Below are 12,985 nucleotides of genomic sequence, written 5' to 3' on the forward strand. Positions count from 1 at the left end.
AGCAAACTCTACAAATTACAAGTCATCTCCCTTCTCAGTCCTCTCTTATTACAACTTTACAATTTTCTTTATTCTTGACTCAATATTCAATAGTTTCAAATCTCAATTTGAACGCACTTTTTTTTATTGAAGAATTTGCAACAGCATTGAATTGGGACTTTCTAAATCAGGTTATATTATTCTTTTTCTTTAATTATTTTTTAGTTTTACTAACTTTTGTTATTATAAATTTGTATATATCTATATTTTTTTATATATTTGTATATTTATTTGTGAGTTGTGAGTCTTGTGACTATTTTTATCCATATTTTTTAAAACAATGGATGATTTTTAATTATTTAATAATTAATATATTACATATTATGATATGAAAAGGCCTTTTTTTTTTTTTTTTCGCCTAAGGCCCCGAGTTACATCGAGCCGCTCCTGATTTGGAGCGATCAAACCATTGGTCAGAGCTCTCAAGGAAGAAGCATCAATGACGAGAGAATGCCACCACTAAGAAAAATACACCCAGACCACCGTTCATCGTACTACCACCACCACAACCCAAACCACTCTTCAGAGAATTAGGAACACAAATCCAAACCAAGAGAATATAGAAGAACATAAATGCAAACCCAGAATCGAAAATAATAATAATAATAAAAAAAACCCGATCGTCTCTATCGCGACCTCTAGTTATTCACAATGAACCACTGATTGTCGATCAACCTTCCTCCGGTGAGATTTCTTCGAAGAAACCCTTGATGATTGATTCACCACCACCACTAAAACCCACCACTACAACTTACATGTGCAAATTACCCACCGATTCAGTAACTTTTCGGCTTGTAAACCTTTTTCCTTCCCAAGACCCGCAAGACCCAACAAACTCTGCCGGAGACAAATCCCAACGGGAATCGGACTCAAACCATGGCGCCGGAATTTGACCGCGACCCACAAACTAGTCGGATTTTGACACCCACTTCACCGGAGGAAAATAAGATGACAACCGTACCCACAGTCGACGGTGTAGCAACCCACGGCTGGAGAAGAACACATTTCTAGCACCGAACCCTCAAGCGATGCAAAACAGCGACCAACGAACCGTGGCCGGAGAAGAATGCTACCCGCGACGCTCGATAGACCCAATCAACTGTGGTTGAAGAAGAATCCCGAACCTGGTATCACACCCCGTCGGTGGAATTGGACACCCATTGTACCGCGGAAGAAAAGAACAGAAAGGTGAGGGACGCTAATGGAGAGAATGAGAGTGGAGGTTGGGGTTAGGGGCTGATCGTGGATGGACCCTTAATCGGGGATGGGAAAGATGAAGTGGAATGGGAAAATGAAAGATATAAAAGGTACTTTGGTTCATTATTGTAATTTTTTTTATATATAATAATACTATGGGTATTTTGGTCATTTCAAACCAAATTTATGAGGGAAAGTCTTTGCAAATTTGGGTAAATCTTAGGAGGACACATTATAAAGAAATGACAAATTTCAGATTTAGTTACCATTAGACTTAACATCAGAGAGGAGAAGGTCATGGTAGTTTAATCTGTTACTTTTATCTTGATTGTATAAAACAAAATGATGACCTAAAATAAAATTATTTATTTTATATATAATTAATTATATTAATATTTGTAACAATCCACTCAAAGAAGCATCCTCGTGATAGTGTTGTCAAAGCCATCCCCCGTTGACTGAGTATATTTAAAAGAATATTTATGAAGCAAAATTTTATACTCCGTGAATGGTTTCTTCACTTTTAAAGGCGTGGACGTTACACGCTTTTTAGGTCAAACATTGACGTGTATCAACATTTATGAGTTGAACCAATTCCAACTTTTATGGGTTTCAAATCCAAATTTAAGTTGAATTTGGATTAATTCATTCAAATTGCACCCTCAGTAAATTCATATGAATAATATTGCGCTCTCATCTAATAAAAAGTGATTAGTTTTTCGTAGGAAATTATTTTAGTGAATGTCTTGAAATATTTAATAATCTTTTTATAAAAAGTTTTAATAATTGAAGATATATTAAAACTCTTTTTCAATTTTATCAACTAATTTATCGAAAGCTTTTGATTTGGACAAAACAATTGTTCTTATATATCTAAAAGTGGGTAAGATAACTTAAAATGAGATGATTTGAAAGTGTTACAAATATCATATATTTGTCTTCAGTATTTATTATTTTTGATCTCTCCTAAATTTGTTTGTTGACTGTAAAGTGACTTTAAATGTACAAAATTAGTAATGTCTTTATATTTTTAACAAAAAGGAATAAAAGCTGGACGATAATCATATATAACTTGGGTAAATTATATTAAAAAAAATAAAACAAACAAATTGAGTTTGTATAGACTTGGTGTGATGATAACTGAGAAGTGAGACTGGGACTGTAATTGTACACGGTGGAGTGTTTGAATGCTATGAATGTAATCGCGTTGGTAATATCTTTTGTCTATATAATTTAATAAGTTTTGTTTGTTTATTATTATTATTATATGATTTTAACCTATACAACTCACGTGGATAATGTTTGTATAGAGTTGGTGTGAGTAATAAGTAAGATTGGATTTTAATTGTCCAGGGTGGAGTGTTTGAATGGTATGTGGATGTTGCCGCGTTGGTCGTACTCCTTGTCATGTACCGTGTGGGCAACCATCCGGCAGAGTACTCCAGAAGCGAATACTAATAGTTTTCATCATTTTTTTGAGTTTGAGTGGGTCATACGTAGACAAAAAGTGGGTCACTTCTATACATACACATATACATATATATATATATATATATATATTTGTATACAGATTTGTATATCTGGCCTGTGCTTCTTCTTCTGTTACCTCCGGCGATAGTTTCAATAAGTATCGCATCAACAGTTATAAAAGCTGGTTAGTTTAAAAGGATAATAAACTAGAATCGTTTTGTTTATAAACTTCTAGCAACACACAGACCAAGAGGAGAGAGTTTTAGATAGAGAAAGTGTTGGTTTCTGGTTTGTTTGGTTGTTTGATTAGAGAGAAAGAGGGAGAGAAAGAGAAAGGAAAGAAGACGACGGAGGAGAAGGGAATGCAACTGGGGAAGTACGAGATCGGAAGGACACTGGGAGAAGGAAATTTCGGCAAGGTCAAGTACGCTAAGAACCTAGATTCAGGCCAATCATTCGCTGTTAAAATCTTGGAAAAGAACAGAATTCTTGATCTCAACATCACCGATCAGGTCACCATTCTTATCATCTCTCTATATATCTATGTATGTATATACTATAATTTGGTAATGATTTCCAGCTTTAGATAAAGCTGATTAGTAATTTTTCTGTGTGTGTGTGTATATATGTATATGTATATAAGTGTATCTCTTAGTCCTACCTTGAACTCAGTGGATATATTTTGAATGGAGATTGCAGATTAAGAGAGAGATTGGCACATTGAAACTCCTCAAACATCCAAACGTCGTCAGATTACATGAGGTACGCAATCCCATTCCCAATTTCAACTTTGATTCCACCCCCCCCCCCCCCCCCCCCCCCCCCCCCCCCCCCACAATTTTATCAACAACATCAGGAATTCCAATTTCCGTGTATATAGACAGGCCTCTATCAATATAATCCCACTTGTATCACTTTTAATCATCCCATCCCATCCTATCCTGTTCTGTCGAATTCATACATAATCATATCTCGTAGGATAGTTTTATTTTCAGGGAAGGTTGCAGTAAATTCTCAAATCACATGGGGGTCCGGGGAATTTATCCTAAATTGACCGAGATATCAATTATTAGATTATAAGTTTACCCCTTTACCTACTACGTAGGTTTCTTACATATTACAAATAACCATGTATTGTTACACCAAATCTATTACTATTTATAGGTTCATCACTTATCTAATCCCAAACTTTTTATGTAATTTTTATTAATTCAATACAATATAATATTGTTCTCTCTCTATATTTCGAACACCAATGTCACATCTACTGAAAATGTTAACTTTACTGTAGTAGGATCCATCTATTTCAATGGAGTATTCTCTCGTCATTTCTAATAGTCCAACTTGGATATTGATAAGTGGAACCATTTTTCTTTTTTCAGCTCTTTTTAATATGGATAATGCTATTCAGGCCTAAATGTTTCTATTCAGACCTCTTCTATTGGATTATTAGGTCTAAGAATCATTATTCAATTTATTCATGGAGTAATATTTACCAAAAGTTGTAGCGTAATAATATATTCTTGCCTCTCAAAGTCAGAGAATAAGGGTTCAAGTATCTATTAAAAGTAAAAGTGGGTGAGTGTGTTACTTTTCGTTAGGATTACAAAAATAATAATAAATATTTATCCGCTCAAATTACTCGAGAATATGCTTTCTTGATGTTTTTTTTCTAGTTAAACACATTAACTACCTTTATGGCTTATGTGAATAGGGGTGAGGGAACCATTTGGACCTGCAAAAATTAATTATATTAATATGTGGTTTTAAAATGAAGCTGTTGTGATATTTTTCTACACAGCCCCATCTGCTTGTGCAAAATACACTCCATTTTCTAAACAGCCAAAGCCACTAGAGTTCTTTTTGTTGCATCAGTGCTGCAGCTTTATGCAAAAAATGAAAATATGTATAAGTTGACTATTTTTAGTTTGCGCTGATACTGTTCTGATTATGTTTTCCTTTGTTAATGTTGAATAAGCAGGTCTTGGCAAGCAAAACCAAGATTTACATGGTCCTACAATATGTGACTGGCGGTGAACTGTTTGACAGAATTGTAAGGAGTTCTTCTAATTGTATAAACAAAATTCCAATGGAAAATCTTGTGCTTTAAGCTCAAATCTTGGATATGACATTTTTATTCTGCTCATGGTTTTTATAGGCATCCAAAGGAAAACTCTCTGAGGCTCGAGGCAGGAAGCTTTTCCAACAGTTAATTGATGGAGTTAGTTACTGCCACAACAAAGGCGTTTATCACCGGGATCTTAAGGTTTTCTTCTGGCCTGACCTTAAGAGCATAATATAATAATCCAAGAGTCAAACAACCAAATTGAATCTGATCTATACGAGTAATTTTATTTTGTTATGTAGCTGGAGAACGTACTTGTTGATGCAAAAGGAAACATAAAGATATCTGATTTTGGCCTCGGTGCATTACCTCAGCATTTTAGGGTATGATTCCAATGAAACAAGCACTTCATGATGGCGGCTTATTCTTTTGATACTTATCTCTACCTTAAATTCTTAAAATTAGGATGATGGGTTACTGCATACCACCTGTGGAAGTCCAAACTATGTCGCTCCTGAGATTCTTAATAATAGGGGATATGATGGTGCCACCTCAGATACCTGGTCTTGTGGCGTCATCTTGTATGTAATTCTCACAGGATATCTACCATTTGACGATAGAAATCTTGCAGTTCTCTATCAAAAGGTACATTAATAGAGCCTTTTTATTTATTTATTTATATGTTTTGTACTTGTATATACAAGTATACAACACATTTTTATGACTTGGAATTTCATAGACTTTCAATCTCTAATCCTCACAAAACATTTCAGATTTTCAAGGGGGATGTTCAGATACCAAAATGGCTAACCCCAGGAGCACAAAACTTAATAAGGACAATTCTTGATCCCAACCCTGTTACAAGGATAACAATTACAGAGATCAAAGTAGACGAATGGTTCAAGCAAGACTATATTCCTGCCAACCCTGATGATGACGAAGAAGATATATACGTAGATGATAAAGTTTTGTCGATACATGAGATGGTATGAACTTGGATAGCTTGGTTGTTTCTGTCCCTTGCAGGTTTTATTCATTTACTGATTTTGTGCCAAAGCTGATGTTATTTCACTGTTGTAGACATCAGAAGCAGAAAAAAATTCAAAATCAGCTACACTCATCAATGCCTTTCAACTGATTGGAATGTCTTCATTCCTAGATCTGTCTGGTTTCTTTGAGAAAGAGGTAAAAACCAAAGTAAAAGAATAACTATATTTATAATATTATATCTTTATGCATAATTTTTGTTGTTCAACAGTGAAGTTTACAAATTCTATAAGCAATTTGATTGTGAAGTTTGTGCATTTGTTTGTGTTATTTTAGGATATTTCGGAGAGGAAGATCAGATTTACATCTAGCCATTCCCCAAAACAATTGCTTGCGAGGATTGAGGATATTGTAACTGAGATGGGATTCCGAGTCCAGAGGAAAAATGGAAGGGTAAGTTTAATGAAATCTCTAAGATTTGCTCAGATTAAGGCATTTTTTTTTTCCACACAAGACACTATTTAAGAAGTTAATCCTCATTCCCTCCACAAGCCAGTGTTTGATCACAGCTATTGACAAACCCCCTTTTTGAAATAAAATAAAATGAAATGAATTGATTTACAAATTCTATTAATGAATAGATTTACAAGTTCTAAAAATATAACATTTATGTACATCTTTTCAGCTTAAGGTGATGAAAGAGCATAAAGGTCAGAAAAGTCTGGGGACTCTTTCAGTTGTAGCAGAAGTAAGCAATTTCTAAAATCAGGACAAGTTGTTATACAAGAACTATATATATATATATATATATATATATATATATATATATACTCCAAATTGCATGCCAATTGCCAATCATCTAAACCTTCTAATTTGTTATGGATAATTATGGCAGGTGTTTGAGATAAGCAAATCCTTGTACGTAGTTGAATTAAGAAAATCATATGGAGATTCTACAATTTATAGACAGGTTTCTCTCTCTCTCTCTCTCTCTCTCTCTCTCTCTCTCTCTCTCTCTCTCTCTCTCTCTCTCTCTCTCTCTCTCTGGAGTCCCAACCCTATATTTCTAACATGTATACAAATATATTGTATCTGCAGTTATGTACAAAACTAGCAAATGATCTGGGTGTCTCAACAAGTAGTCAAGTTCAGCTGATGACCATGGAAGCTTGAGTATCCAGAGACGGTTAGACTAGAAATAGCAACATAAATAAGCCTAGTAGAGAATCTGTATAAAGATCCATAGGAAGAAATGTTGAAAAGGAAAGATTCAATAGTAATACTATCAAATATTATTAGTTGTAAATATAATATTTGGAGAATATTTGTTGTAAATAGAATATTAGTCAAGTGCTATAAATTAGGAAATTATTAATTAGGCCAGCTAGTTATGTGTGAATGTATTTTCTCCTATAAAGATAACCTATGTAAACTTGTGAATAGTGAGCTAATACAGAGAAAAGATTTATTCCATATTTCTTTCCTTTCAAGTTTATATAGTATCAGAGCCACCCTTAAAAAAAAAAAAAACAAAAAAAAAAAACCCTAATTTTCTTTTATACACAATTTCTTCACTAATCCGCCATGTCTGATGTTTCCTTTATGTCAACCTCGCCTATCACAACCCAATCAACCAATCCGACAACCCAAGCCCCCAATACCGATTATCATTCGGTTCTGATCACCAATATTCACCTTAACGGTGACAATTATTTACGGTGGTCCCAGTCCGTTCAGATGTACATCAGAGGGCGGGGAAAGATTGGGTACCTAACAGGAGACAAGAAGGCACAAGCATTGGAGGACCCAACGTACGTGACCTGGTATGCAGAAATTTCAATGGTAATGACTTGGCTTGTGAACTCCATGGACGAGGATATTAGCTCCAACTATATGTGCTACTCCACGACCAAGGAGCTCTGGGACAACGTGAATCAGATGTACTCTGATTTGGGAAATCAGTCTCAGATTTCACAAATTGACTCTAAAACTTGGAGAGATTCGGCAGGGAGAAGACTCGGCCACCAAGTATTTCAATTCATTAAAGCGCCTTTGGTAGGACATGGATTTGTTTAATGATTATGAATGGAAATCCACTGAAGATGCCAATCACTACAAACGGACCGTGGAGGCTCATCGCATTTACAAATTCCATGCTGGGCTCAACGTGGAATTTGATGAAGTACGGGAACGGATCATTGGCAGGTGTCCACTTCTTCCAATTGGTGAGGTGTTTGCTGAGGTTCGAAGAGAAGAGAGCTGCAGACATGTAATGTTGGGGAAAGAAGACTACTAGCGGACCTGTTAAGAGTTCTGCCCTTATTGTTGTCGAGACTGCCGCTAATAAAGTAGTCAATTTTCAGCAAAACTTGAAGAGAAGCCACGGGTCTAGTGCGACTTCTGCAACAAACCGCGCCATACTCGGGAGAACTACTGGAAAATCCACGGAAAACCAACGAATTGGAAGAGTAGCAAGCCTGGTGACAGAAATAGGCGTGCAGTTCCTACTGCCAATGAAGCTGAGACAAGTCCCTTAAGCAAGGAGCAGATGGATCACCTTCTGAAGCTGCTGAAATTTAATTCCTCATATGGTATTCCTAGTATTTCTCTTGCACAAACAGGTAGTGCACTTAATGCCCTTTCTTGTTGTTTAAATTATATTCCATGGATCATTGATTCTGGAGCCTCTGATCATATGACCAGCCTTTCCAATCTTTTTAGCACTTACTCACCATGTTCTGGCCTTCAAAAAATTAGAATTGCAGATGGTAGTTTCTCACCTATTGCAGGAAAAGGTTTTATAAAATTATCTAAGAATATAGATCTTAAATCTGTTCTCCATGTCCCTAAACTAGCCTGTAACCTTTTATCTGTGCGTAAAGTAACCAAAGAATCTAATTGTCGTGTAATTTATTGTGATTCTTACTATGAATTTCAAGACCGGAACTCGGGAAAGAAGATTGGCAATGCTAAGATAATAGATGGACTTTACTACTTTGATGGGGACTTCGCCAGTAATAAAAAGGCTCAGGGCCTTAGTAGTGTTAGTTCTAACTCTGTTTATGAACAAATAATGTTTTGGCATGTAAGACTATGACATCCTAACTTTTTATAGCTTAAACATTTGTTTCTTACTTTATGTAAAGGTTTGGATTGTTCATCGTTCTAATGTGAAAGTTGTTACTTATCTAAGAGTCATCGTACTACTTATTTGCCAAAACCTTATACTTCTTTAAAACCATTTTATTTAATACATAGTGATGTTTGGGGACCTTCAAGAGTCACTACTATCTCTAGGAAAAAATGGTTTATTACTTTTATAGATGATCATACCCGTTTATGTTGGGTTTATTTAATGAATGAAAAGTCTGAGGTTGAAATTTTTTTAAAGTATTTTTACACAATTGTTGAAACTTAGTTTCAAGCAAAAATTAGCATTTTTCACACCGATAATGGAACCGAGTATTTTAATGAAATTTTGGGGAGTTTTTTGAAAGAAAAGGGTAACCATCATCAATCTACTTGTGTGGATACCCCTCAACAAAATGGAATTGATGAAAGAAAAAATAAACATTTACTTGAAGTGGCTCGTGTTATACTGTTTTCAATGAATGTTCCAAAATATCTTTGGGGGGAAGCTGTTTTAACAGCTTCGTATTTGATTAATATAATGCCTACACGTGTTTTAAAATATAGCACGCCATTAGAATGTTTTAAAAGAAATTTTCCATTATCAAGGATATACTCAGATTTACCTCTAAAGGTTTTTGGCTGCATAGCTTTTGTTCATATACCTAATAATACTTGATCCAAACTTGATCCTCGAGCTGAAAAATGTGTTTTCATAGGGTATGCTTCTAATTAAAAGGGATATAAGTGTTATAATCCCCAAACAAGAAAATTTTATGTAACTATGGATGTCTCTTTCTTTGAAAATAAATCCTACTTTCTCAAAAATTCTCTTCAGGTGGAGAATGAGGTGATGGAAGAAAATGTTTGGGATTTATCTCCTATTCCTTTACCAAATCTGATTTCGACTACTTCACCCCATCCTACTGTTATTCCCAAAATTCAAAGTCAGGAACAATGTGATAAAACCAATGAAACCAATAAAGGGAATCCTAGTCATATAGTGCCAAACATTACTGTATCTGAAACAGAGGAAGAATCACAACAATCGGGCACAAAAGTTTCCAATACTGAGCCTCTGGTTTATACTTGGAGAATACCTCATCAAAAGAGTCAAAGTCAGCCTATTGCTCTTGGAAATGATCAATCTCGACCTCCGGGAACTGGACCTCCAGATATCACAGATAATTCTGTTCCTAACTCATCTTCAGTTCCTGTTGCTTCTCCTAACCAAGAACCATCAAACCTTGATATTCCTATAGCTGTTAGGAAAGGTATTCGAATCAAATATCTAATCCAAAATATCCCATTGCCAAATACCTTTCTTATGAAAAACTCTTTCATACTCATAGGGTTTTTACCTTAAAAATCTCACACTTGTTTGTCCCGAGAAACATTCAGGAAGCTCTTGATGATCCGAATTGGAAGTTAGCAGTAATAGAAGAGATAAATGCTCTTAGAAGAAGTGGTACTTGGGACATAGTTGATTTACCTAAGGAGAAAAGAACAGTAGGTTGCAAGTGGGTCTTTACTTTGAAATGTAAAGCTGATGGTAGCATAGAGAGGTACGAGGAAAAACTAGTAGCAAATTATTAGGAAACTTTTGCTCCTGTAGCCAAGATAAACTCAATCAGAATTTTGTTATCTTTGGCTGTGAATTTCAACTGGCCATTACACCATTTAGATGTAAAAAAATGTCTTTTTAAATGGAGATCTTGAGGAGGACGTCTTTATGAATCTACCATCTAGGTTTGAGGGAAAATTGGGATCTAATAAAGTTTGTAGACTGAAAAAATCTTTGTATGGTCTCAAACAATCCCCTAGAGCTTGGTTTGAGAGATTTGGGAGAGCTGTGAAGAATTGTGGCTACTGTCAGAGCCAAGCTGACCATACCATGTTCTACAGACACAGTAGAGAAGGTAAGGTTGCAGTCTTAATTGTCTATGTGGATGATATAGTCTTGACAGGTAATGACAATGAATAATTGGAGAGACTGAAAAAGAGACTTGCAGCTGATTTTGAGATCAAAATGAAGGATTTTTGATATATATAAACAATATTGTACAAAGAGATAAAGTAAGGGCATACCCTTACTTACAACACAAAATTCTCCCTAGCATGGGAATCAAAAACAAATCAAACATAGAGATAGTTACAAGATATCTTGAAGTCTAACCCCCATAACTTGGCTCTCTACACTTGTCATTATGAAGTCTCCCATTTCTTTCCAACCAAATATGATATAAAATGGCAGTAAATAAAATCCTTTCAATTTTGCTGCCCTTCCCTTGGAATTTTTGGATAAACACCCTCATAAGGTTTTGAATCTCATTTAGCCTTTGTAAATTCCATTCAAAAGTAGAAAAAATATTTGCCCAGACTTGCCATGTAAAATCACAACCACAGAATAGATGATATAATGCTTTTGTATTTCTATAACACAAATAACATCTAGAAGCAAGATTAAACCCTCTCCTTTGGAACCAATAATGGAGTTTGCTAGATCCAAAGAAGGTATATTTGTGAACAACGTAAATATGTTCTTAATTTACTTAATGAGACAGGTCTGCTAGGATGTAAACCAACTGAGACACCCATTGATCCCAACCTTAAGCTGTAGCCTTCTAAAGATGAAGAAGTTCTGAATAGAAAGCAGTATCAAAGACTTGTTAGAAGACTAATCTACTTGTCACATACACGTCCAGATATAGCTTTTGCAATCAACATGGTTAGCCAGTTCACGTATTCACTTGGACGAGAATACTTGGATGCAGTCTACAGAATTCTCAGATACTTAAAGGGGACCCCTGGAAGAGGTCTACTTTTAAAAAAACCGTGGGCATTTGCAAGTTGAAGCCTATACTGATGCGGATTGGGCTGGGAGTGCTATTGATAGATGATCAACTTATGGCGACTGCACCTTTGTTGGAGGTAACCTTGTCACCTGACGGAGTAAAAAATAGAATGTGGTAGCAAGAAGCAGTGTAGAGGCCGAGTTTAGATTAGTTGCTCATGGAATTTGTGAGGTGTTATGGATTAAGAGACTATTAGAAGAATTAAAGGTCTCTAATCCGTTGCCCATGAAATTGTACAGTGACAATAAAGCTACTATTTCGATCACTCACAATCCAGTGCTTCATGACAGAACAAAGCATGTGGAGGTAAACAAACACTTCATCAAGGAAAATCTCGAAAACGGATTAATCTGTATATCGTACATTCCTACTACTGAGCAAATTACAGATGTGCTTACAAAGGGACTTCCTACAAGACAGTTCGACAAACTAATTAGCAAGCTGGCTATTGAGGATATCTTCAAACCAGCTTGAGAGGGAGTGTTGAAAAGGAAAGATTTGGTAGTAATACTACCAAATATTATTAGCTGTGAATATAATATTTGGAGGATATTTGCTGTAAATAAAATATTGGTCAAATACTGTAAATTAGGAAATTGTTAATTAGGCCAGCTAATTATGTGTGTGTATTCTCTCCTATAAAGAGAACCCGTGTAAACTTGTGAATAGTGAGTTAATACAGAGAAAAGGTTTATTCCATATTTCTTTCCTTTTAAGTTTATAAGAAATTTATTTGATTTTTTGTTTCTTTATTTTTTTTTTGTTGGCAAGTAATTCTCTATCACATCTCAGACATAGCTAGTCTGTTTGTATATCTAAATTGAGACACATTCTTTGTTCAAGATACAGAGATAACTAACAGCTGAACTGTTTCTCTCCAAACCATCAGTTGTTGACCAAACAAGCTTAATAAGAAAACATCTGTGCATACAAGCCAATAAGAGAAATGGACTTGTATGAATGTGTCTGTCTAAATTTTTGTAAATGCCAAAATAATAAATTTTACTTTCAACTTCATCATTTAGCTTTATCTGCTTCATCTTTCTCAAATAGATGTAAATACCAATGATAACTAGCACAAAGATAACCATGATGATGATCTGTTCAAGTTTTGTTGCTATCCTTTCTTGTAAAAAAATACCAGAAATTTGGTTTGATTTAATTATGTTGAGTGTTGAATTTTAAAATGTTTTATATAATTAATAAATAAATAAATATATATATATATATATATATATATATA

The 12,985-nt window shown here is 35.0% G+C and overlaps 1 protein-coding gene across 1 annotated transcript; it reads left to right on the forward strand.

The window, feature by feature from the left end:
* The first annotated feature begins 2,793 nt into the window (after window positions 1-2,793).
* LOC132279718 (CBL-interacting serine/threonine-protein kinase 1-like) lies at window positions 2,794-7,233 on the forward strand. Its single transcript, XM_059781787.1, has 12 exons — window positions 2,794-3,218; window positions 3,406-3,468; window positions 4,688-4,759; window positions 4,865-4,972; window positions 5,074-5,154; window positions 5,237-5,416; window positions 5,545-5,757; window positions 5,852-5,956; window positions 6,095-6,211; window positions 6,444-6,506; window positions 6,654-6,728; window positions 6,857-7,233. The coding sequence occupies exons 1-12, from the start codon at window positions 3,069-3,071 to the stop codon at window positions 6,929-6,931; spliced, it is 1,302 nt and encodes a 433-aa protein (XP_059637770.1). The 5' UTR covers window positions 2,794-3,068; the 3' UTR covers window positions 6,932-7,233.
* The last annotated feature ends 5,752 nt before the right edge of the window (window positions 7,234-12,985 follow it).

Source organism: Cornus florida, unplaced genomic scaffold (genome assembly GCF_030987335.1).
Source record: "Cornus florida cultivar Cherokee Brave unplaced genomic scaffold, ASM3098733v1 CherokeeBrave_3.0.0_Hap2_Chr01, whole genome shotgun sequence".
Lineage (NCBI taxonomy): Eukaryota > Viridiplantae > Streptophyta > Magnoliopsida > Cornales > Cornaceae > Cornus > Cornus florida.